The sequence below is a fragment of the Muscardinus avellanarius genome (assembly GCF_963383645.1).
Source record: "Muscardinus avellanarius genome assembly, chromosome: 2".
NCBI lineage: Eukaryota > Metazoa > Chordata > Mammalia > Rodentia > Gliridae > Muscardinus > Muscardinus avellanarius.
In genome coordinates this window covers 61771126-61799082 of record NC_137787.1, presented here as the reverse complement: position 1 = coordinate 61799082, position 27957 = coordinate 61771126, and the positions used below count along the sequence as shown (strand labels likewise).

The 27957-nt window shown below is 36.9% G+C and overlaps 1 protein-coding gene across 1 annotated transcript; it reads left to right on the top strand.

Annotated features, from left to right (window-relative positions):
• Nucleotides 1-16: 16 nt before the first annotated feature.
• SCRN3 (secernin 3) lies at nucleotides 17-26883 on the top strand (the record flags this gene model as incomplete). Its single annotated transcript, XM_080689376.1, has 7 exons — nucleotides 17-175; nucleotides 1858-2039; nucleotides 2810-3009; nucleotides 4215-4427; nucleotides 22000-22162; nucleotides 23524-23698; nucleotides 26716-26883. The coding sequence occupies 7 exons, from the start codon at nucleotides 17-19 to the stop codon at nucleotides 26881-26883; spliced, it is 1260 nt and encodes a 419-aa protein (XP_080545502.1).
• Nucleotides 26884-27957: the final 1074 nt, after the last annotated feature.

Below are 27957 nucleotides of genomic sequence, written 5' to 3'. Positions count from 1 at the left end.
TATAGTTCTTTTAAAAATGGAGCCCTTTTCCTGTGACACTTTTGTGGCATTACCTCCAGCGACAATTGGTAACAGGATTATTTTTGGAAAAAATTCAGATAGACTCTTTGATGAAGTACAAGAGGTAGTTTATTTTCCTGCTGCAGTTCATGATAACTTGGGAGAACATCTTAAGGTAAGAGAAGTACATGTTTTGTTTGCAATATATTCTTTAAAAAATACCACTTGGTACAGTGGCATATATTTGTAATCCCATAGACAGAAGGATCACAAGTTTGAGGCTAGCTGTGGCAATTTAGTGAGATACTGTCTCAAAAAAAAAATAATAAAAAGGAATCACAGTAACACTTTCAGCATGAATTTTATTCCATCATTTGGTGATACAATCATTAATGAAAAGATCCTTTATAATTTTTATCTAAAAAGCCACTTTTAGCTGGACGTGGTGGCACATGCTTGTAATCCCAGCATTCGGGAGGCTGAGACCGGAGAATCACGGTTCGCGGACTTAGTGAGGCCCTCTGCAACTTAGTGAGACCCGGTTTAAAAATAAAGAATAAAAAATTGGGCAGGGGTTGTAGTTCAGAGGTCAGATGCCTCTGGGTTCCATCCCAGACCCTCAAAAATAAATAAATAAATAAATAAATAAATAAATAAAGCTACTTTTCCAGGCACAGTTGTGCATGCCTATAATCCAAGTACTTAGGAAGCTACAATCCAAGTACTTGGGAAAAATCTCAGGATCAAGGCTAGTACAGTAATTTAGAAGACCCTATCTAAAAAAAAAAAAAAAAAAAAAAGAAAAGACTGGGGATGTAGCTCAGTGGGAGAGTACTCCTGGATTCAATCTCCAGTAACACAAAAACAAAATAAATAAACAATAATTAAGTAAACCCATTTGCTATTGAACAAAAGTAAAAGTTTCATATTTTATTGGAGTTGTGTACCTTTTAAATTTCTTTTTACCGGTATTTTAACACTAACATATTAAATACTAGACATTTTCTATATAGTAGGCCATGTTTTTTCTTTTTCTGGAATACCATTTCCATTTTATTAGTGTGTATTTAAATCTAACCTATCTTGTAAACCAGTGGTTCTCATGCATTTCACTGCTGTGGACATATCTGCTGGGACACTTTCACATATGATATGGGCTTCTATGGCAACTCTTGTATTTAAAGATTATCATATGAGTACTTATTTCACTAATCAGGAAACACTGGACATTGAGGTTGAGAACTGCTTCCTTAATCTTCAACTCATATGTATCTTCTTCTACAACAAGATTTCACAACTAGAAATTAACTCTCCTGAGCTTCCGTAGCAGTTCATGTTCACTCCTCTTCATGGTCCTAGTGCTTTGTATTTTGCTGCAAAAAAATAATTTTTTTTTTTGGTGGCACTGGAGACTGAACACAAGGGCATTCTACCTCTGATCTACTGCCCCCCAGCCCTATTTTATTTTTATTGAAACAGGATTTCACTGGGTTGAGAGTCTTACTATTTGCTGAGGCTAGTCTCAAACCTGTGATCCTCCTGTCTCAGCCTCCCAAGTACAGGCATACACCACGATACCCAGCTTATTGCTGTATCTTAATATAGAAGTCTTAGTAAACTAACATCTCTTAGCAGAGTATTTTATGATGGGAGATGTTTATCAGTTATTGAATGAATTAATAGTGCATTTGAGTCAATTCTAAATATGTTTTAATAGTAATATCTTAATTACTGGAAAATTCAATTTAGTTATATTTCATAATGGTCATGTCTTCTGAATGCTTTTTAAAATTCTGGATTTTGATAACCTTTCTTTTTGTTTTGTGGTTATGACATGGGTTTTTTTCTTTTTTACAGTGTACTTATATAGAAATCGATCAAGTTCCTGAGACATATGCTGTTGTCCTTAGTCGCCCAGCTTGGTTGTGGGGGGCAGAAATGGGAGCCAATGAGCATGGTGTTTGCATTGGGAATGAAGCTGTATGGGGAAGAGAAGAAGTTTGTAATGAGGAAGCACTACTGGGCATGGACCTTGTCAGGTTATTTCTATGTTCTATTTTTTCACTATAGAATTTATCTAAATGTTAAATTTTGGTGTAATTCTTACCTGTTTTGTTTTCCTAGTTTTTTCTCTCTTTGGACTCTGATAATCTACAGTTTGTGTCAAAAAATGTTTCAGAGTACTAGAATGCAGTTTCATGACTCAAATGTCATTAATTGGGTTGGGCGTGGTGATGTATGCTTGTAATCCCAGTGCTTGTGAGGCTGAAACAGGAGGCTTACAGGTTCATAGCTAGCCTCAGCAATTTAGTGATGCCTTCTGAAACTTAGTGAGACCCTGTTTCAAAATAAAAAATAAAATAGGGCTGGGGGTGTAGCTCAGAGGGAGAACGCCCCTGGGTTCAATTAAAAAAAAAAATCATGAATTGGGAGAAAGAATGGGAAACTGTGATTCATTCCAAGTGCCTGATGTCCTTTATTACATGGTTAATTCTTACAAAAGCCTAATAGAGTGTGTATTATTATCTTCATTTTACAAATGAGATATCTGAAGTTCAGGATAAAGTAACTTACCAATGAATTACCAAATTGTAATTTGAAGATAGGTGTGTTTAAATCTAGAAGTTTTGTTTTCATGCTTTTAAACTGATTTCAGAAGGAAAGTTTAAAAGCGAGAATTTATTTTGTCTTGCTAACTTGAAAGGAAATTTTATTTTGAATGTAAATGCAAAGTCTTATGAGCATAAAATTACTTCATAGAATTAAAGAAAATTTATTTTAACTGAGAACTTTAATATTTTTATTTTAGACTTGGCCTTGAAAGAGCTGATACAGCTGAAAAAGCCCTCAATGTCATTGTTGCTTTGTTAGAGAAATATGGCCAAGGTGGAAATTGTACAGAGGGTGGGATGGAATTTAGCTATCACAACAGTTTCCTGATAGCTGATAGAAATGAAGCCTGGATTCTGGAGACAGCAGGAAAATACTGGGCAGCAGAAAAAGTACAAGGTATGGATAACTGTTTGTAACCTAATTTGTTTAACAATTAATAAAATATACCATTATCTGCAGACATTGCATTGAATTGTCTTTCAAGATTATAATCTAGTGCAATAAATGGTATGTTTCAGGGAAGAGTTAACGATTAGAAAGAACCTACAATGAAAGGGCACTGTGAAGAGCAGTCCTGAAAAGGATGAAAATGTAGCGAGCATTATTTCTGGGGCTAGAAAACTTGAACTTACTTCTGTACAGCAGCTTCTGGCTGTTTATAGTGTTTTGTCACTGTTTACCATTTCTTCCCCTTTTTTGGACTGAACTCCAAAATCATACCATGTGTTGGTATGGAGATGAGCAAAGGGGACTGGGGCTGGGCATGGATGTCTGTGGATAGTCCTTAGAAAGGATGCATTGATACAGTAGTAAAACATGAAATTTCTTTCCCATGGTTTCTTGTGGTCATATATTTCTTTCATTTTTCAAGTGAGGAAATTCAGAGATGTAAAGAATTGTAAGGCGGTGAATGTAAGATTTAGAATTTAAATCTTTCTATCCTGATTTTTAGGTCAGTGTCTCTTTCTTTCTCTCTTTCTCTCTTTCTTTCTTTCTTTCTTTCTTTCTTTCTTTCTTTCTTTCTTTCTTTCTTTCTTTCTTTCTTTTTTTGCGGTACTGGGGATTGAACCTGAGGGCATTCTACCTCTGAGCTACACCACCCTCAGCCCTATTTTTTATTCTTTATTTTGAAACAGGTTCTCACTAAGATGTGGAGGGCCGTGCTAAGTAGCTGAGGCTGGCCATGAGCCAGTGATTCTCCTGTTTCAGCCTCCTAAGTACTGGGATTAGAAGCATACGCCACCATGCCCAGCCAATGTCCTGTCAATAGAGCAAAACTTTGTGTTCAGATATAATTATGTGATTCTTGTGTACTTACCTCCTGGATCTCCAAGTATTACTAGGGAGATAAGATATACATGTAAAAATGATAATTGGTGAATGAATGATACAGATACATAGATAATGTTAATATTAAAGAAAGGAAAGCCATTGTGAGCTAGAGGAGTTCAGGAAGGCTTCATAAAGGAAGCCTTGGACTTTGGAGGATTTGGATGTTATTTATATTTTGTCTTTACATTTTGCTTTTCATGTTTTGTTTTACATTTTATTTTACTTTATGTAAAATGTAACTTTTTTCTTCTTCCCTTCTTTGAAAATAGAGGGAGTTCGTAATATTTCTAATCAGCTTTCTATAACAACCAAGATTGATCAAGAGCACCCAAATATGAGAAACTATGCAAAACAGAAAGGTTGGTGGGATGGTAAAAAGGAGTTTGATTTTGCTGCAACATACTCATATCTTGACACGGCCAAGATGACGACTTCATCAGGCAGATACTGTGAGGGCTACAAACTTCTAAATAAACACAAAGGTAATTTCAGTACTTTAATAATATCAGAATAACATTGCATTTTTGTAGCTATAATATAGGAGTTATAAATTTGTTTTGAGGAATTATACTTATTGAAATATAGTCTAAAACTGAAAACAGTATGAAATGTGAAGTATACAATTGTGAAAAGGTAATCATTCTTTGGGGAGGTCAAGTTCAGATTTTCAATCCTCAGAAACTTAAGAAGATCCTATTAATTTTTTTTAAATTGGGTGGGATTATTTTTCTTCTCAGAATTCATTTGAACATGAAAACCGGCTTCTTTGACTATTTCTGCTATGTTACTTCTTTTATTTATCTTTTGATAGTATACTTATTGGCTATTTTATCATCACAAAAGTTATATCTAGAACTTCTTGTTGAGAACACAAACTGAGCAGATGTAAGAATTCCTTCTTTCTACTTCAGAAGTTCAGAAGTGTTGAACAAAAAAAGAAGTGTTGAATAAAATATCAATGAATTTAATCTTTAAAGTTATGTGTAGCTAAGTTCAAATACAAGAAGAGGAAATCACCAGGTGCCCAAAATGAAAGAGGACCCACAGTGTGAACAAGGTTTGAGGCATTTCCACCAACACAGTGCTCCTCATCTCTGACTCAGAGGGGGAGGAGACTGTCCTGGACCTATGCGTAGAGGATAGGGATTTAATATCCCTGAGAGTGAAGGAGTCTAAAGACATATTTCGAAGCAGGAGCTGCATTCCTTCCTGAGGCTATGAATCTGAAAAATGCTACTCTGCTAACAGCCATCAATCCTAGTCTGGAACTGGGCTGCCTATTTCCTTAGCCTATGGGTCAGTACAGTCTCTTAATGAGAGATTGAGCTCTGTGCTACATGTATTGTGTGGGCTCAGTTGGGACTATCCTGTGTGGTGTTGAAAAACAAACACTGGTTTGAAATGAGTAAACCACCCAAGATTCCACTACACTTATATTTCTACATCTATTATGTGAATATTTGATATGACACATATGCAGATTTTATTCAGATTTTCTAATCAAATGAGAACCTTGCATGTAAATCTACATTTAACTGCCATTGCAAACATTTAAATTACATAGGGTTCAGATGAAAGGATGTAGCTTCTATGTCTACTGTGATATTTCTATTTTTATATCCTCAAGTTCATTGATATTTTCTTCTGCATTATATAATCTGCAGCTAGTTACATCTAGTGACATTTTCATTTTAGATATTGTACATCATTACTACAGGTTCCATTTGGCTCATTTTCTGTATCTTCTATTTTTCTGCTCATTACATTCATGTTTTTCTTTAAATCTTTGAGTACATTCATCATATATCATCATACATACTTATAATAATAATTTCCTAGTCTATTTTTGTTGACTTAATTTTCTTTTGTTTTTTTATTGTATTTTCTTACTTATTCATGTATCTAGTAATTTTGATTATATGTTGGATATTATGACTTTACTTGTTGGGTCCTGGATGTTTTTTGTATTCTCATAAACACTGTTACACTTTGTTTTAGCAGTTGTTACTTATGGAACAGTTTCACCCTCAGTACTGCAAAAAAAAAAAAAAAAAAAAAAACTCAGAAATTATAAAAGTTAAAAATATAGTCATTGAAATAGAAGTAACAAATGTTCAAAAGTTAAGCATTTGAAAATCCAGGTAAGCAGAAAGGATGAGCTCACTCAGCATCAACACTCAATACTCAACATTTAATTTTTTGAAGTTGCAGAAGTAATATGTGTCATTATTATTTTTTGTGTGTGTGGCACTAGGAATTGAACCCTGAGGCTTTCCACCTCTGAGCTACACCCTCTGCCCTATATATATATTTTTTTTTGCAGTACTGAGGATTGAACCTAGAGGCATTCTACCCCCAAGCTATGCCCCAGCCCCATTTTTAATTCTTTATTTTGAAACAGGGTCTCATGGAGTTGTAAACAAGGGCCTCACTAAGTAGCTGAGGCTGTCCACAAACTGAGCTCCTTCTGTCTCAGCCTCCCAAATGCTGGGATTACAAGTATTTGCCACCATGTCTAGCTCCCAGCCTATTCTTTTATTCTTAATTTTGAAACAGAGTCTTACTAAATTGCAAAACGCCTCACTAAGTAGCTGAAGCTGGCCCCAAACCTGTGATCCTCCTGTCTCAGCCTCCCAAGTACTAGGATTACAAGCATGTGCCACCATGCCCAGCTAAAACGTGTCAATATTAGCAATATATTTTTTTTTGTGGCACTAGGGATGGAACCCAGGGGCATTCTACCTTCAAGCTACACTCTCAGCCCTATTTTTTATTCTTTATTTTGAAAAGGGTCTCACTGAGTTGCAAAGAGCCTCACTTAGGTAGCTGAGGCTGTCCACCAACCATGATCCTCCTGTCGCAGCCTCCCAAATGCTGGGATTACAAGTGTGTGCTACTACACCCAGCATTAGCACATATTTTATTTTATTTGTGGTACTGGGGATAGAACCCGGGACATTCTACCTCCAAGCTACACCCCCAGCCCTATTTTTTATTCTTTATTTTGAAACAGAGTCTTACTAAGTTGCAGAGGGCCTCACTAAGTAGCTGAGGCTGTTCTTGAAACCACTATCCTTTTGTCTTAGCCTCCCGAATGCTGGGATTTCAAGCGTGCACCACCACACCTGGCAGCACATATTTTTATGGCCATTTTTCTATGTCTATAAAATACTATTTATTTAAAAATAAAAGACGGCAGATAATGTATATATTCTATTTTAATCTACCTTTTACTTGATATATTAGAAACATTCCTCTCTTATCATTTATTTTGAAATAATTTTAAAATTTTCTTTGTGGTTTTTTCTTTGACTCATTTTAGAAGTTTGTTAATAACTTCCATATATTTGGGAGCTTTCTAGATATCTTATTGTTACTGCTTTCTAATTTAGCTACATTGAACTTAGAAACATACTCTGTATTATTTCAGTCTTTTAAAATTTATTGAGATGTACGCCGGGCGTGGTGGTGCACGCTTGTAATACCCGGGCTTGGGAGGCGGAGACAGGAGGATCGAAGCCAGCGCACTGGTTTAAGAGACCCTGTTTCCAAATAAAAAAGTGTAAAAATAGGTCTGGGAGTGTAGCCCAGAGATAGAAGGGTTTCCAGGAACCCTAGTACCACCCCCCCAAAAAAATTATTGAGATGTATATTATAGCCTCGCAAATCATCTATTTTGGTGCATAGAATATATACTTTAGAGTTGTTGGGTATAATATTTTTTTCTCTCTCTCTGTGTGTGTGTGTGTGTGTGTGTGTGTGTGTGTGTGTGGCACTGAGGACTGAATACAGGGATGTTCTATCCCTGAACTATACCCTCAGCCCAATTTTATTTATTTTATTTTTTATTTTTATTTTTTGTAGTATTGGGGGTTGAATCTAGAGGTATCCTACCTCTGAGCTCTACCCCCCAGCCCTATTTTCTATTCGTTAGTTTGAAATAAGATTTCACTAAGTTGAGGAGGGCCTCACTAAGTACCTGAGGCTGGCCATGAACCTGCAATCCTATCTTAGCCTCCCAAGTACTAGGATTACAAGTACACAGCATCACACCTGGCCCAATTTTATTTTGAACCAGTGTCTCCCTAGGTTGATGAGAGTCTTATTACTTGCTGAGGCTATCCTCGAACCTGTGATCCTTCTATCTTAGCCTTCCAAGTACTGGGATTACAAGTGTGTGCCGTCACACCTGGCAAGGTATAATGTTTTATAAATATCAATTAGGTCAAAATGGTCATTGTGATCATCTATGTCTTTACTAATTTTTTTGTATTACTGAGAAAGGAATATAAAAATATCTAAGATTTTTGCTTCATATACTTTGAAGCTTTATTATTAACATTTGTTATTGTTATATGTTCCTGGTAAATAGGCCTTTTTATCTTTGTGGAATATTGCTTCTCATTGTTATTATTCTTTGTCTTGAGTTCAACGATATATATTTATTTATCCGTTTACTTTCAAATCAAATCCCAGCCATTCAGTAGGCCAAGGCAGAAGGATTCTAGCAAGACCCTGTCTTAAAATAAAAATAAATAAGAGCCAGAAAAAAGCTGGGTGTGGTGGTACACGCTTGTAGTCCCAGTACTTGGGATCTCAACAGGAGGATCACGCAGGTTCCAAGCCAGCCTCAGCTACTTAGTGAGGCCTTCTGCAACTTAGTGAGACCCTGTTTCCAAGCAAAATATAAAATAGGTCTGGAAGTGTAGCCCAGAGGTAGAAAGCCCCTGGGTTTCACCCCTAGTATCACAGGAAAAAAAAAAAAAAAACAAGTGGCAGAGTGTCCTTGTATTGTACTAGGTACTGAGAAAAAGAAGGGTTATTTCTTGTAAAAGGCATATAGTTAGGTCTTGGTTTTGTTTTAATCTGATAAGTTGTCTTTTTTGTATGTGTGTGTGCGTGGTACTGGGGATAGAATCCAGGGGCATTCTACCTCTGAGCTATACCCCCAGCCCTATTTTATTTTAAAACAGGGCCTCACTAAGTTGTGGAGAGCCTTGCTAAATTGCTGAGTCTGGCAGAAAAACTGCAATTCTCCTGTCTTAGCCTCCCAAGTACTGGGATTACAAGTGTGTGCCACCATGGCTGGCTGATAAGTTATCTTTTAATTAGAATCTATAACTCATTAACATATAATGTAGGCTGATTCTTGTTTAGGGTAAGATGGAATAAGTATACACTACTCTGTCTATACTTCTGAATATAACTAAAACAACAGGACAACATTCATGGAGACACATTCTGAGAACTCTTAAAAGTAAAAGAAAGCAGGCTATAGGGGAAAGAAACTAGAACTCGTAGTAGAAAACAGAACTTACCAGGGGTGAACTTCATGGTTTCTTTTTATCCATATCATCACTGTAGTCTCAAATAGCATTGACTGTGGCTTTCCCTTAGGCTGTAATGATGATAAAATTGGAAAACTTGCCCTGTGCCTCTTTCTGTCTTCCATGTCATCTCTCCTCCAGATTTTATTGCTTTGATTAACTACAGATAGCCTTCAGATAATTGTTCATTGCATTTTGTTCCAAGTTTATAGTTATATAAGGGAGAACTGGTCTGATGGGAACTTAAATAGGCAAGTTGAAAGCAGAACTTCTTCCCATGTTTATAATATTTTATGACATTATCTTACTTATAAAAATAAATATATTTAGATGATTCAAAATTCAAAGGTACATGAGAAATACAGAGGAGTCTCTTTCCTACCCTGTTCCTAGATACTCAGTTATTTTTTCCCATAGTTAGTTCTTTAAGTATTCTCCCAGAGATGTTATATACTCAATGAAACATGTATCTGTTTCTCTCTTTTGCAGAAATGAGAGCATGCCATTCACAATTTTGTACACATAACTTTTCTTTAGTTAGAAATACATATAACATAGATCATTCTATCTATCTATTTATTTATTTATTGTGGGCTTGGGGATGGGACCCAGGGGTATTCAACTTCTGAGCTATATCCCCTGCCCTATTTCTTATTCTTTATTTTGAAACAGAGTCTCACTGAGTTGCAGAGGGCCTAAGTAGCTGAGGCTGTTTGAGAACTACGTTCCTCCTGTCTCAGCCTCCCGAATGCTGGGATTATAAGCGTGGGCCACCATGCCCAGCTTTAAATCATTTTATTTTAATACATATAGAATGTTTCCTTTTTAAAATGATACATGCAATACATGTTATTTTTAAATTTCAAGATCACTTTAATTTCTGTTTTTGGTTGTAGTGGTATTGGGGATTAAACCTAGAGCATTCTACACTTAGCTACACCCCCAGGCCTTTCTATTTTATTTTATTTTTGAGGTACTAGGAATGGAGCCCAGGGATATTCTACCTCCGAGCTATACCCTCAGCCCTATTTTTTATTCTTTATTTTGAAATGGGGTCTCATTGAGTTGAAAAGGGCCTCACTAAGTAGCTGAGGCTGTTGGTGAACTGCAGTCCTCCTGTCTCAGCCTCCCAAATGCTGGGATTACAAGCATGTACCACTACACCCAGTTTATGTTTTTGTTTTGAAACAGGTTCGTGTTAGATTGCTGAGAGTGTCATTAAATTGGTGAGGCTGTCCTTAAACTTGCAATATTCTTGTCTCAGTCTCTCAAATACTGGGATTATAGACATGTGCCACCACACCCAGCTTCATCATAATTTCTATGTGGTAATATTTTAATCATTATATAATAAAGATTGATGTGTGAATCATACATTAGCTAGTAAATACCTGTTATTCAGGTTATTCTTTGTTTTTCATGACTGGAAATCATATAACATGTTCAAGCTATTTATATTCATATCGATGATTACTTTCATAAAATGAATTTTTAGAAGAATTTGAAGTCAAAATGTATGTATATTTTAAGGCTTTTGAAACACACTGCCAAAATGGTCACCAGAAAAGCCAAATCTATTTAAATTAACACCAGTAATATTTGCCTATTTTCTAATATACTTATCAGTTGAGAATGTTATATTTCAACCTTTATAAATTCAACTTATAGTTTTTTAAAAGTCACTGTTATATACTTTTTTTCTGGAAATAAAGGTACAGGAAAAAATAAGCAGATAATTTTGAAAAATTAAGAACAACAGTGCATAATTAAAATGGAAAGGAAAATGTCAGAATCCTAACATTTAGGATAATTAGAAAATAAGGATGAAAACAAATAGAAATAATCATAATTTAATTATACTCTGTACCACAATAATTAATTCTGTGATATTTAACTATAAAAAAAACTTAATCATAGATTTGAAATGCATACATGAGTATAGTAATAGATGTATCTGACATAAAACTCATTTTTTCCAAGTGTGAAGTACAGTTCATCCAGCTTTCTCTGCTTTGCCAAAAGAATAAATGTCTTTCCTATACTTTCATAGTAAATTGTCTACTAGTACATTATGCTTAATTTTTCCTGTGATTTTTCTAGATAGAAAGTACTACCTCTCCTCTTTCCAGCTATCCCTGCCTGATGGGTATGAACTCTGCTGCATGCATATCCAAATTGTATCTATATTCATTCATGTATTTTAAATAACTAGTTTAGATTGCAATGAAATTGCACCCTGTGTTTTGCATTCATTTTACTGAACCCTGCCACTGCAGTCTCAGTACTTATTCAATGCTTGCTAGTGGATTACTTATAGCTATCCTACTCAAGTGATCATGTAAATCCTACTTTCATTTTGAGAATTGTAGGTTTTGAATACAGAAAATATTTTTATAATACCTGTATTATCACAGTGTTATGTTCTGACACTGTTTTTATTAAAACTTGCCATTTACAGGAATTTAGAATTGAATGATTTTTAAATCTCACTAGGTGGTGAAGCTATGTGCCTGGTAGATTGGTGTGGATGGTAGACTTCTGCTTTATTGTTAAGTTTTAATATTAAGGACTTTTTTTTAGATGTATTCCCCTTTTATTTTTCTTCCTGTGTTTTCAAAATTAACTGAAAGATGACTCCTGTAACAAGTTATCTGTAAATTCAGTAAGTTATTTTATTTTGAATTTGAAGTCATAGCTCTGTTGTGGAGAAATTAGGTAAGAGAATATAGACTTGTGTAAATCTATTATCATTACTATAAAATAGTTGGTAACTTGCATGATTAACTGAAGGCAGAACATAAAAATATTTTATATGGAAATCAATGTTCTTCTCATTTAAATGTCACAAGCTGGGGTGTGGTGGCGCATGCTTGTAATCCCAGCATTTGGGAGGCTGAGACAGGAGGAACCAGGTTCACGGACAGGCTCTGCTACTTAGGGAGGCCCTTTGCAACTAAGTGAGACCCTGTTTCAAAAATAAAGAATAAAAAATAGGGATGGGGGTATAGTTCAATGGTAGAATGTCCCTGGCTCCATCCCCACTACTGCAAAAAAAAAAAAAAAAAAAAAATCATAATTTGGGAAGACCTGCTGTGAGCGTTTTCTTTTAATCCTGATACCATGGAAATGGAGGGAGAGTTTTGCTTTTCATGTTCCTTGTGAATTACTTCACTTTAAAAAAAATTTCTTGCCTGTCAGTATACTAGATATTTTTTGTTGTTTTGTTTTGTGCTGAGATTGAATCCAGGGCCTTGTGCCTACAAAACATGTGCTCTACCACTGTTCATACATACCCCCAGATAGACATACCCCCAGACCAATATTGTAGAGTTTGGAGACAGAGGAAACGCATACTTGTGGTCGGTCAACCATGTGAAATGAAAGCCATTTATTTCTTTAGAATGAATTTTAATGCAATAATTAAATATTTCCATATAAAGTATCTGAATATATCAGAAGGCAGAAACCATATTTTTCTCATTTTTTAAATACTGTATTTGTGCCGGGCGTGGTGGCACACGCTTGTAATCCCTGCGCTTGGGAGGCGGAGACAGGAGGATCACGCTGGTTCGGAGCCAGCCTTGCTGGTTTAAGAGACCCTGTCCACAAAAAAAGTAAAAAAAAAAAAAAAAAAAAAACATAGGTCTGGGAGTGTGGCCCGTGGGAATGTATCCCAGAGGTAGAAGGGCTTCCTGGAACCCCAGTACCACACACACACACACACACACACACACACACACACACACAAATACAGATCTTTCATTTATTTCTATTATTAAGAAATGGGTACAACAGTGTAAACAGAAGTACTTAATAAATATAAAGCATATAGCCGGGTGTGGTGGCGCACTCTTGTAATCTGCACGCTCGGGACGTGGAGACAGGAGGATCATGTAGGTTCGAAGCCAGCCTCACTGGCTTAAGAGACCCTATTTCCAAATAAAAATATAAAATAGGTCTGGGAGTGTAGCCCAGAGAAGGGTTCCATCCCCAGTACCACAGACACTATATATATATATATATATATATATATATATATATATATAAAATATATATAATATGTATCATATAAAGCATATAATTGAGTGGTTAAAAACAAACTGCTGGCCAAGAAGAGGTAACTGATATTAGACTTACCTCCTTCCAAGAACAGCTATAAGGTCCAGGCTGGTGGCACGCGCTTTGTGAACTCAGTGCTTGAGAGGCTGAGACAGGATTTCAGGCTCAAGGCCAGCATCAGCAATTCAGCAAGAGCCTAAGCAATGTAGTGGGATCCTATTTCCAAGTAAAAAACAAAATAGGGCAATAGGGCTGGGGTATAGCTCAGAGGTAGAATGCCCCTAGATTCAATCCCCAGTACCTCAAAGAAAACAACAACTATAAGATCTGCGGGGGGGGGGCACTATTTAAAAGCATGGATCAACACTCAAAACATTTTGTACATGAGGAGGCTAGATCCAGAGGATTGAGAATAGACTATACTTTGAGAAGAGCCTTTTTTTTTTTTTTTTTTTTTTTTTGACTCTGGGCATTGAAACCAGAGCCTCATGCATGCTACACGGGTTTTCTACCAACCACTGTGCTATGTTGACCTCCTTATTGTGGTACTGGGGATTGAACCAAGGGGTATTCTACCTTGAGCTACACCCCCGTCCCCATTTTATTTTTTATTTTTATTTATTTGTTAATTAATTTATTTTTTGCAGTACTGGGGATTGGACCCAGGGGCATTCTACCTCAGAGCTATACCCCTAGCCCTATTTTTTATTCTTTATTTTGAAACAGAGTCTCACTGAGTTGCAAAGGGCCTCACTTAGTAGCTGAGCCTGTCTGTGAACCCGGATTCTCCTGTTCAAGCCTTCCAAATGCTGGAATTACAAGCCTGGGCTACCACACCTAGCTCTGTTTATTTATTTATTTATTTATTTATTTATTTATTTATTTATTTATTTTTGGTGGTACTGGGTTCCTGGAAACCCTTCCACCTCCAGGCTACACTCCCAGACCTATTTTATATTTTTATTTGGAAACAGGGTCTCCTAAGCCAGCGCGCGCGGCTGGCTTCGAACCTGCGTGATCCTCCTGTCTCGCCTATCAAGCGCGGGGATTACAAGCGTGCGCCACCACACCCGGTGTTCTATTTTTTATTTTAAAACAGGGTCTTGGCTAAGTTACCACATGTTACTGGCCTCAAACCTGCCATCCTTCTTTCTCAGCCTCTCAAATACTGAGAACCTCCAGCCTTTTAAAAAATTTATTTTGAGACAGAGCCTCCCTAAATTGTTTAGGCTGGCCTCAAATTTGCAATCCTTCTGCCTCCACCTCCCAAGTAACTAGGACTAAAGGCATGTGCCACCATAACCAGCTTTTCTTTTCTTTTTTTTTTTTCCTTTTATTTGCAGTGCTGGGATTGAACTCAGAGTTTTGTGTATGCTAGGCAAGGGTTCTGCCATGAGCCACAGAACTGTATCTTCAGTCCTTTAACACCTGTTTTATGAGCCAGAGAACAAAAGGGTGAATTTATAGTACTGTTTTTTTAAGTGATAGGAAAAGTATCTCATTATACTCTTTCAGAATTATCCTGGAAATCCTTGAATATCAAATGTGTTTTTCTTTTTTGTGGTACTGGTGATGGAACCCAGGGCAATTCTACCTCTGAGGTACACCCCTAGCCTTATTTTATTCTTTTGTTTTGAAACGGGTTTCACTAAGTTGCAAATATCCTCACGAAATTGCTGAGGCTGGCCGTCAACCTGTGGTCTCCTGTCTTAGCTTCCCAAATACTGGGATTACAAGCCTGCACCACCAGATCCAGCTAATGTCAAGTTTTTCTAATGAGTTTTGCAATTTTTTTCCAGTTTATCTCAAGGGAATATTTATGTATTTTTTGGTACTAGGCATTGAACCCAGAGGCATTCTACCTCTGAGCTACACCCCAACCCTTTTATTTATTTTTTAATTTTGGGTGTCATTAGGTTGCTGCAGCTGTTCTTGAACCTGCAATCCTTTTGTCTTAGTCTCCCAAGTGCTGGCATAACAGGCATGTACCACCATGTTGGGTCCAAGAAAATATTTCTGAAGTTTGTCTGAAATTGAATTAAAACTGTAGATTTTTTTTTGGTGGTGGTGGTACTGGGGTTCCTGGAAACCTTTCTATCTCCAGGCTACACTCCCAGACCTATTTTTTATACTTTTTTATTTGGAAACAGGGTCTTTTAAGCCAGCGTGGCTGGCTTCGAACCTGAGCAACCCTCCTGTCTCCGCTTCCCAAGCGCAGGGATTACAAGTGTGCCCCACCAAACCCGACAAAACTGTAGATTTTTTTTAAAGGGGAGAATTGATATCTGATAATATTGTCTTTTAATTCAAGAGCAAGATAAGGCTATGCATTTATTTTTGTTTATTTGTTTGTTTGTTTGTTTTGTTTTGTGGTACTGGGGATAGAACCCAGTGGCATTCTCTCTGAGCTACACCCACAGCCTGTTTTTTTATTCTTTTTGTCTGTGTGAGTTTGGGGATGGAACCCAGGTGCATTCTACCTCCAAGCTACAACCCCTGCTCTATTTTTATTCTTTATTTTGAAACAGGGTCTTACTGTTGCAGAGGACCTCACTAAGTAGCTGAGGCTGTCCGCGACCCTCAATCCTCCGGTCTCAGCCTCCCAAATGCTGGGATTACAAGAGTGTGCCACTATGCCCACCTCTTTTATATTCTTTATTCTGAAACAAGGTCTTACTAAATTGCAGAGGGCCTCACTAAGTAGTTGAGGCTGACCATGAACCTGCAATCTTCCTATCTCAGACTCCCAAGTACTGGGATTACAAGCATGCACCACCATGCTCAACTTGGCTACCCATTTGTTTGGATTTTCTTTTATATTCCTAAGTAGACTGTGTGTGTGTGTGTGTGTGTGTGTGTGTGTGTGTGTGTGTGTGTGTTACTGCTGATTGAACCCAGGGGCATTATGCCTCTGAGATACACCTTAAGCTTTATTTAAAATTTTTTGTTTTGAAACAAGGTTTCACTAGGTTGCAGAGAGTATTGCTATCTTGCTGATGCTCTTCTCAAATATGTGATCCTTCTATTTTAGCCTTCCAAGTACTGGAATTACAAACATGTGCCACTAAACCTGGCTTAATGTGTTATTTTGTAAAATAGCTTGTATAATATTGGAAACTAAGCATCATATTCTTTTAATATTTGGTTCCCAGAATGAAGAGATTCAGATAACAGTTATTGGTAATATGAGTTCATTGTAAACTTCATATGCCTTTAAAAATTCTGAGCTAGGAGCAGTGACACACACCTGTAATCCCAGTACTTGAGAAGCTGAGCCAGGAGGATCACAAGTTCAAGACCAGTCTTAGCAACTTAGTGAGACCCTATTTCAAAATAAAAAATTAAAACTGGACATGGAGGTGCATACTTGTCATCCCAGCACTTGGGAAGCTGAGACAGAAGCATCACAGGTTTAAGGACAGCTTCAGCAATTTAGCAAGGCCCTCAGTAGCTTAGTGCGACCCTGTTTCCAAAAAATAAAAAATAAAGTAGAATTTTTTTTGTTCTTGCTTGTGGAGAGGAAATGGCAGGTGTGCTCACCTCAGGGATGGTGTAACATGGCTGCTAATACTATAGGTTTTCTTAAGGAAAGTCAGTAGCTGAGACAGAAAGATTGACTGGACTGGATTGTAAAATCAAACTTCAGGAGTGGAAGGAGTGTGATAGTGCTGTTCGGTTACCTTTGTTTTAGATCCCATTTCACTGTTTCTACTGGGTAACTAAATGTCTAAGTGCTAAGTGTTTGCCTCTCTCAAGATTCTGTGGGGGTTGCATAGCTGAATTAATTATATATATGCCAAGAGTGGAATAGCCTCCACATAAAAGAGGAAGAGGAATCCATCTGAATAGATGAGGAAATCTAAGACCTCTGAAAATATGAGGAGACAAGCTAACAACATAGTTTCAAAAACTTACAACCTTCCAACAAATGATTTTGCTGATATAGAGGTACAGAAATTTTCAGATGGAGAATTCAGAATTTTTACTTTTAATATGATCAAAGATCTAAAAAGTTATATAAGTAATAAATTCAGAAAGAGAGTATATAAGATGTGAAAGATATATCAGCAAAGAAGTAAAACAGAAAAGAACTAAACAGAAATTCTGAATGAAATGAAGGACACAGTAAGTCAAATAAAAAACTTAGCAGAAAATGTCACCCCATGGAAAACTAGACTAGGCCATGTGAAAAATAGATCCTCAGGCACAGAAGACAGGTTATTTGAGCTTAAATACTGAGTAATAAAGAAAAGACAGTAGGAGACCCTGATAAGAACATCCATGAACCCTGTGAAACCGTAAGAGAACAAAGCTATAGGTAATTGATATTGAGGAAGGTCAGGAAGCAGAAATCAAGTTCAAAGATAAACTTTTCAGAGAACTAATATCAGAGAATATTCCAAATGTGGATAATGTGGTATTCACACTCAGAAGGCACTTAGAAGTCCAAATAGACAAGATAAAAAAAGTACATCTCCACAATACATTAATAATTAAGAGATTTTTTTTTTTTTTTTTTTTTTTTTTGCAGGTCTAGGGATGGAACTCATGGGAATTTGACCTCTGAGCTACAACCCCTGCCCAATATTTTTGTATTCTTTATTTTGAAACTGGGTCTCACTGATTTGCAGAGGGCCTCACTAAGCTGAGGCTGTCCACGAACCATGATCCTCTGGTCTCAGCCTCCCAAATGCTGGGATTACAAGTGTGTGCTACCACGCCCAGCTTGATTAAGAGAATTTTTTTTTTTTTTTTTTTTTTTTGTGGTACTGGAGGTGGAACCCAGAGGCTTTCTACCTCCGGGCTATACTCCCAGCCCTATTTTATATTTTATTTTGAAATAGGGTCTCACTAAGTTGCTGAAAGCCTCACTAAGTAGCTGAGGCTGGCTTCGAACCTGCACGATCCTCCTGTCTCAGCCTCCTAAGCGTGGGGATTACAAGCGTGTGACACCACGCCCGGCTCAATTAAGAGAATTTTTAAAGCCCCAAGAGAAAAAAAGTCAGGTCATACTCAGAGGTAAGACAATAAAAATTACTCCTGAATTTTCAATCCAAACTCTAAAATATAGGAGTACATCATTCTAAGGTCTAAAAGAAAATAACTTCCAACCAAGCTATCTTTCAAAATCAAAGGAGAAATAAAAATCTTTCATGATAAACATAAACTAAAAAAATCCATGGTGACTGAGCCAGAATTATAGAAAACACAAGTAAACAATACACAAAGAAGAAAGAGCAAGACAGCCTTTCAACAAATGGGACTGGGAAAATTGGATATTGATAAGAAGAATGGAACTAGACAATTCAAAAAGTGTCTAAAACCTAGAAATTAGACCAGAAACTTTCAATTGCCAGAAGAAAACACAGGGTAAACTCTCCTACATATAGTCACAGGTACAGACTCCCTCAACATGACCCCTGGACATCAAGAAATAAAACCAAGAATCAAGCCTGGTGTGGTGGCACACACTTGTAATCCTAATACTTGGGAGGCTGAGACAGGAGGATTGCAGATTTGAGTATAGCCTCAGGAAGTGGTAAGACTCCCATCAACCTAATAAGACCCTGTTTCAAAATAAAAGTAAAATAGAGCTGAAGGTATAGCTCAGAGGTAGAATGCTCTGGATTCAATCCCCAGTACTGAAAATATAAAACCCAAGAATCAATAAATGAGATGGCATCAAAAAACTTCTGCAAAGCAAAGGAAACAAAACAAGAGTATGAAGGGAGCCTACTGAATGGTAGAAAATCCTTGCCAACTACTCTTATGACAGAACTAAAATCTAGGAAAACATACATAAAAATATAACATCAAGATACCAAATAATTCAGATAATAAATGGGCAATTGAATTAAATAGACACTTCTCAAAAGTATAAATAACAATTGGAGCTGGGCGTGGTGGTGCATGCTTGTAATCCCCATGCTTGGAGGCTGAGACAGGAGGATCGCACAGGCTCAAAGCCAGTCTCAACTACTTAGTGAGGCTCATAGCAACTTAGTGAAGACCCTGTTTCCAAACAAAACATAAAATAGGTCTGGGAGTATAGCCCAGAGGTAGAAAAGCCCCTGGGTTTCACCCCCAGTACCATAAAAAACAAACAAACAAACAATTGGGCCTGTTGTTGCATGCATTTAATCCCAATACTTGAGAAGCTAAGACAGTAGGATGGCAAGTTTGAGGCCATCCTCAGCAATTTAGCAAGAGAGAGACTATTTCAAAATAAAGAATAAGCTGAGCATGGTGGCACAGGCTTGTAACCCCAGTACTTGGGAGGCTTAGACAAGTGAATCACAGGTTTGCAGACAGCCTTGGCTGCTTAGTGAGACCTTGTTTCAAAATAACGAATAAAAATAGGGCTGAGGGTATGGCTTAGAGGTAGAATGCCCTTGGGTTCAATCCCCAGTACTGCAAAATAAATAAATAAATAAATAAATAAATAAATAAATAAATAAATAAATAAATAGAATAAGAAGGGCTGGGGTACATCCCTCAACTTATTCCCCAGTACAACACACAAAAAATACACATGACCAACACACATATGAAAAAATGGCCAACATCTTTAGCAGTCAAGGAAATGCAAATTAAAAATACACTGAGATCCATCTCCAGATAGAAATGTTTATATCAAGAATATAAACAATAGCCAGGTGTGGTGGTGCACGCTTGTAATCCCAGCATTCGGGAGGCTGAGACCAGAGTATCGCGGTTCACGGACAGCCTTAGCTACTTAGTGAGGCCCTCTGCAACTTGGTGAGACCCTGTTTCAAAAAATAAATAAATAAAAGAATAAAAAATAGGGCAGGGGGTATAGCTTGGAGGTTAAATGCCTCTGGGTTCCATCTCCAGACTCTGGAAAAAAAAAAGAATATAAACAATAATAAATGCTGGCAAGGATGTAGGGAGAAAGGAACACGTACATATTGTTGGTGGTATTGCATATTAACACAAAAAATAGGAAGATCTGTATGAAAGTTTCTAGGAAGACAATGATGGAGACACCATATGACCCAGCACTCCTTGGCATCTTTTCATAACAAAGAATACTATAGCGATATATGCATAACTGTATTTCACAATTGCCAAGTTCTTGAGTCTGTCCACAGATGAGTGAATAGACAAATGTGAAAATGTGGGGTATAAACATAGTGAAAATTAAGCTTTATTTAGCTTTAAAGAAGAACAAAATTATGTCACCTGCAGGAAAATGGATGGACCTAGAGAACATCATGTTAAATGATTGTCTTGGTCAACATCCTTACTGCTATAATCCAGAACAACTGCCCACACAATTTAGAAGAAGGAAAATTTAAGCTAGGCATGGTGGCATACACTTGTAATCCCGGCATTTGGGAGAATGAGACAAGAGGATCCGGGTTCATGGACAGCCTCAGCTACTTAGGCCCTTTGCAACTCAGTGAGACTCTACTTCAAAATAAAGAATAAAAAATAAGGCTGCAGTTAGCTTGGAGGTAGAATGCTCTTGGGTTCCACCACACACACACACACACACACACACACACAAAAAAAAAAAAAAAAAAAAGGAAGATTTATTTGTTCACAGTTTTTGAAAATTACAGGTTCAGTTCATATGAGACCAGGGTCTCAGGTGATTGTGGTGAGAAGCAGAAACATAGAGAGAACAAAGTTCTGCTCTCACAGGGAGGCCGGAAGCAAGAGAGCAAACAAAGGGCTTCAAAGACAAAAGCACATTTACTCAGGTCACACCCTCAGAGGTCCTCCTCCTTCAGCCATACCCCACCTGTGTAGGTTACCATCTAGTAAATCCATTACAATGATGAAATTACAACCCTCATGACTTAATTAAATCAATTCTGAACATTAATACATGAGTCCTTCATTGAACATTTATATCTAACTGTAACAGTGGTAATAGAAAACCTAAGACCACTCATTTTCTCTTATACATGGAAGCTAGAGAGAAAAAAAAGACAGAAAATGGACCTCCTGAAAATGAAACACCAGAGTAGTAGTGGAGGGGAATGAGGAGAGGGAGGGGAAAGGATGGTTGAGAAAGAAAGAGACCAAATTATGCTATGGGCATGTATGCATATACCATTGTGAATCTCACTATCATGTATAGGGAGGAAAAGAGGAGTTATGGGGAAGGAAAGACACCAAATAATGTTTTGTGTATATATGATTATAATAGTATAACTCACAATCATGTTTACAGTATACCAATAAAATTAATAAAGTAGGACTGGGGTGTGGCTTGGAGGTAGAACCACCCTCAGGTTCAATCCCTAGGACCACACACACATAATTAATTAATTTAAAAACTGAGATAGCTGGTAGTATTGCTTAGAGGTATAACACCTCTGGGTTCAAACCCCAGTATAATTAATTAGTTAATTCTGTAAGGGCAATGGGATTGAGTGTACTATTGATTCCTTTTTCTTAAAATGTTTTGCTTGTTAAAATGATTTTGAGGCTGCATATTTAATATTTAAGAGAAACTATCTTCCTTCTGATAGTGGAATGAATCTAATTGTTGATACAAGTTTATTTATAGTCAATCTCTTTCATTTATCACAAGACAAATACCTCACATTATGTAGTATCAGTAAATAAAGCACTTTGTATTTGCAAGGTATCTATATATATACATATTTGATGGTTTTAAAAATTATTTCTTTAGGAAACATAACTTTTGAAACAATGATGGAAATTCTCCGAGATAAACCCAGTGGTATTAACATGGAGGGAGAATTCCTGACCACTGCAAGCATGGTTTCTATTTTACCTCAAGATTCCAACCTTCCTTGCGTTCACTTCTTTACAGGGACTCCTGATCCTGAGAGGTAAAGTCATAAAATACTGTAGTCCAGCAAGAGGTCATGGAATGGGATAGGATCATTAATATATTGATTTCGTCAGACTAAATTTTTGTTAAACAAATATGATAACATTTTTATGTATTTTATTCTGATTTTAGTTTGCAATCTCTATATGTGTATTAATTTTCTTATGGGAAAAAAGGTTAATAGTTTCTTGTATGCAGTTATCTTTACTCCTCTTTCCCAGAAATATACTTAACATTATCACGAAAAGAAGAACTAGAAGCTGGGCATAGTGGCACATGTCTGTAATCCCGGTACTTGTGAGGTAGAGAGGAGGATTGCAGGTTCAAAGCCAACCTCAGCAACATAGCAAGACTCTCAGCAACTTAGCAAGATCCTATTTCAAAACAAAAAATGAAAGGGCTGGGGGTATAGCTTGGAGGAAGAACGTCTCTGGGTTCAATCCCCAGTACCACACAAGCAAAAAGAAAAGAGATAGGTTTTCTTATTAAGATTTTAGACATTAACAACATTAGATGATGAATAACAGTAAACAGGATAAATTGTACCAGATTTGCTTATACATCTAGAAAATACAGGCATGTAAAACTTAAAAAATATCAATAGTTTAATTATGTCTTTAGGACTTCTATAGACTATCTTGCAAGTCATTAATATCTAACAAAACACAATGGACATTACATTTAGAAATCATTTTATGTGTACTATCCTTTAGTGTTATTTTCTTTCATATTATTACAGATATTTTCAAGAAGATAACACAAAGCTGAGCTTGGTGGCGCAAGCCTATAATCCTAGTACTTGAGAGACTGAGACTAGAAGATCTCAGGCTCAAGGCAAGCTTTAGCAGTTTAGTGAGGGCCTCCAAAATTTAGTGAGACCTTGTTTTAAAATAAAAGATAAAATAGGGCTGGGCATGTAGCTCAGAGGTGGAATGCCTCTGGGTCCAATCCCCAAAACCACATGAACACACAGAGAAGATAGCATGAAATCTATGTCTCCCTATTAATGCTGGTGCTAATTTTCACACCAATTTATAATCCTTAGTCCATAATACTTGGAATTGTTACTACCCCAGGAAATTCCAGGAAATTGAAAACAATCAGTTCACCGACACTGTTTATGTGCCAGTCTCTGCATTATGTTTGTAGGAATACAAGTCTAAATAAATAATTATTTCTTACCCTAAACAAGATCCCAATGTACCAGGGTAGATAGCATGAGCATAAATAATATGATAAGAATAAATCAGTAGATAGTATCATTAATAGAAACATAGAGAGAATATTGGAAGACTTAAAGTAATGCTGATTTTTTTTTATATTTTGACATGCCAATTTAAGAAAGACTCTTTCTTCCAGATCAGTTTTTAAGCCTTTTATATTTGTGCCACATATTTCACAACTATTGGATACCAGTTCACCCACATTTGAACCTGAAGATCCAGTTAAGAAGACGCCACAGTTTAAGCCTGACAGAAGACACCCACTGTACCAAGAGCATCAACAGGCATTGAACGTAATAGATAATGATAAGGTATGATTACATCATATTCTTTATTGCATCATTCAGAATAAAATATGATTCAATCATATTTTAAACTTTGGAGTATCCAGCTTCTTTAATGTTAAACCTATTGGTTTAGAAATAGTGCAGATGCTCAGACTATGGTAAAGCTATTTTATTTTTACCTTTAAGAATATGTGTACGTAGTAGCACACATTTGTAATCCTAGTACAGCCGGGCATGGTGGCACACACTTGTAATCCCTGTGCTTGGGAGGCAGAGACAGGAGGATCACACAGGTTCGAAGCCAGCCTCTCTCTGGCTTAAGATACCCTGTTTCCAAATAAAAATATAAAATAGGTCTGGGAGTGTAGCCTGGAAGTAGAAGGGTTCCATCCCCAGTACCACCAAAAAAAAAAAAAAAAAAAAAAAAACCAACCAAACAAACAAAAAATCTGTAATCGTAGTACTTGCGAGGCTGAAACAAGAGGATCACAGGTGCAAGGACAGCCTCAGCAAGTAGTGAGACTCATCAGCCTAGAGAGACCCTGTTTCAAAATAAAAATAAAATAGGGCTGGGCATATAGCTTGGAGGTAGAATGCCCAGATCTCAATCCCAGTACCCCTCCCCACACACAATGTGTGCTGTGACTTTTTTTTAAGAGAAATTTAGTATACAAAACATAATAATAATATTTATTGAGTACTTACTGTATACCATTTTATATGGACTTAATCTTCATGACTATTAGGTAGATATTTTATTATTATCCCCATTTTACTGATAAGGAATCTGAGATGAAAAGAAGTAATTTACCTGTATGTATCTCACCAAAAATTACAAACATTGTTTAAAATGTTCTGTCTTGTTACTTAAGATTAAACCTAGAGCCATTCTACCTCTGAGCTACACTCCAGCCCTTTTCTTGTTTTATTTTAAACAAAGGTCAAATTGCTGAGCATCTCTTACTAAGTTGCTGAGGCTGATATTGAATCTGCAATCCTCTTGTCTCAAGTACTGGGATAACAGAGGTGTGTCACCACACCTTGTTTATATAATATTTTTAATCCTAAACCCCCAGATTAAAAAAGACCCCATAGACTTAAAAATGGTAATGATGATGATAATGAGTTGTAGTTTTACAAAAATTTCTTCCTCCTCCTCCTCCTCCTGTTCTTCTTCATTTTGTGTGTGTGTCTATGGATAGAACCCAGGGCATTCTACCTCCAAGCTACACCCCCTGCCTTATTTTTATTCTTTATTTTGAAACAGGGTCTCACTAAGTTACGGAGGGCCTCACTAAGTAACTGAAGTTGTCCGTGAACCATGATCCTTCAGTCTCAGCCTTCCGAAAGCTGGGATTACAAATGTGCGCCACCATGCTTGTTTGTTTGTTTGTTTGTTTGTTGGTTGGTTGGTTGGTTGGTTGGTTGGTGGTACTGGGGTTCCTGGAAACCCTTCTACCTCCGGGCTACACTCCCAGACCTATTTTTATACTTTTTTATTTGGAAACAGGGTCTCTTAAGCCAGCGCGGCTGGCTTCAAACCTGCGCAATCCTCCTGCCTCTGCCTCCCAAACGCCAGGATTACAAGTGTGGCCATAACGCCCAGCAGTTCCTATTATTTTTAAAATGTAAATATTGCCAGGCATGGTGGTACACACTTGTAATCTCAGTATGTAGGAAGCTGAGACAGGAGGATTGCAGGTTCAAGGCCAGTCTCATCAATTTAGCAAGATCCTCAGCAACTTAGTGAGATCCTTTTTACAAATAATAAATAAAATAGGGGCATGTTGTCACAAACTGGTAATCCCAGTACTTGGGGGGCTAAAACAGGAGGATCTCGGTTTGCCTACAGCCTCAGCTACTTAGTGAGGCCTTGTTTCAAAAGAAAAATAAAAAAAATAGGGCTGGGGATATAGTTCAGAGGTAGACTGCCCCTGGGTTCAATTCCCAGCACCATGAAATAAATAAATACATACATACATACATACATACATACATAGTGTTGGGGGTATAGCTGAGAGGTAGAATGCCCCAGGGTTCAATCCCCCCCCCCTCTCGTGGCATTATGCCCATAATGGTTCAAATTTTAAAATTAATGCTCACTTTCTAGAAACTTTTTAAAATCGACCTTGTTCTTTTTCTCTAGAAACCCCAAAATGATAATGGTGATTTGTCAACAATTTAAAAATTGCTCCTTTCTGGTGATGTTCCTCAGAGGTAGTTGACTCATGACGTGGCTCATAGCATATGCAAAGCCCCAGCGCCCTAGCTAGGTTTGATCCCCAGAACTGCTAAAAAAGAAGAAAAATGCTCCTTTCAGTAAGAGTCATGGACCTTTTCTCCCTCCTGCTGGAAAAAAGGAACAAATCAAAGATAATTTTTTTTGTAGTGGCTTTTTCTCTTAAACATTACTGCTTTGTTTTCCTTAATCTTACAAAACTGATTCTAAATAAAGATCTAAATTCACAAAAATATTTCAGCCTCAGTTTTAAGCAAAAATCTCTATGAACAATTAATATCAGATTTTAATTTGTCCTATTTTTAAAGTTTCTTGCTTATTTATTCATTCTATATTATTGTTCTTGTCTTTTCTACTAAACATAACCAATATTTTAGTATTAATATAGTAACTCGGTTTAGAGCAATGATTTTTCCAAAAGAATTTCATTCCTTCTGTATCTACAGAATAGGAGGGGTAACCAATCCAGAAGTAGAAATTAGAATGAGCAAATCTTGTCTGTGGAGATAGATTAGAATTTGATTAGATTCACATGTGTTTGTTTGTTTGTTTGTTTGTTTATTTATTGGTACTGAGGGTGGAACCCAGAGGCTTTCTACCTCCAGGCTATACTCTCAGACCTATTTTATATTTTATTTGGAAACAGGGTCTCACTGAGTTGAGGAGAGCCTCACTAAGTAGCTGAGATTGGCTTTGAACCTGTGCGATCCTCCCGTCTCAGCCTCCCAAGCGTGGGGATTTTAAGTGTGTGCCACCATGCCTGGCTAATGTGTGTATTTATGTTTATACTTTTGATTTTCAGGATAAAGCCAAAACAATATTGGACAACATGAGGAAGTTGGAGAAAGAACTATTCAAAGAGATGGAATCGGTCCTCCAAAACAAGCATCTTGATAGGGATAAAATTGTCAATCTCTTTTCTCAGAGTGTGAAAGATGAAGTTAGGATTTATAAGTCAAATAGTTCATAGTCAGAAATTTGCCTCAGAGTCAAAATCTATTGTACTGATATCAACCTATGTTGAGCAGACCTGATTACTCTTTATAGCATTCAAATGATATCTTGACAGTTAAAATTATATATAATGCTGAAATATGAAGAAAGAAAACATTGGAATAGAACACATACATCATGGGATAGTTGACTGTTATTTCAAGAAGTGTACTCATATTCTTTTATCCACAATAACTTTGTCATAATAATTAAGTATTCAATTCAGGATAAAGCCTGATTTTTTTTTTAGCAGTACTGGAGATTGAACCCAGTGGTATTCTACCTTTGAACTATACCCCAGCCCTATATTTCATTCTTTGTTTTTGAAACAGGGTCTCATTCAGTTGTGGAGGGCCTAAGTAGCTGAGGCAGGCCGAAAACCTGCCATCTTCCTGCTTCAGCCTCCCTGCCATCCTCCTGCTTCAGCCTTACAAGTGCATACCACCACCCTCAGCTAAGCATGAGATATCAACATGATGCATGTATTTATATTTATTATAATACGTAGTAGCCTCAAATTATTTTCTCAATTATATCAAGAAAGAAATTTTTTTTTTTTTTTTTTTTGCGGTAATGGGGATGGAATCCAGGGGCATTCTACCTTCAAGCCACACCCCAGGCCCATTTTTATTATTTTTTTTATTTTGAAACAGGGTCTCACTGAGTTGCAAAGAGCCTCACTAAGTAGCTGAGGGTGTCTGCGAACTGTAATCCTCCTGTCTCAGCCTCCCAAATGCTGGAATTACAAGCGTGCGCCACCACACTCAGCAAGGAAAGAAGATTTTAATAATGAAAAATATCTCAAGTGGTGAGTTTTTTAGCTTTAGAAAACTATTAACAAGTGCTAACAAGAAAGTTTTCTATATTTGCATATTGCCTTTGTTATTATAGTATGATTCTGCAAATGCAATTATATTAAACATGTTCTTTGTAAAGACTTGGCTTACTGGTGAACTTACAGCTCTAATTGTCCAGACTCCCTCCCTTTCTTTCCCTCAGAAACAAATATTTTTTAAATTGTCTCCAGTTTTGCTTTTTTCAGAATGTTATA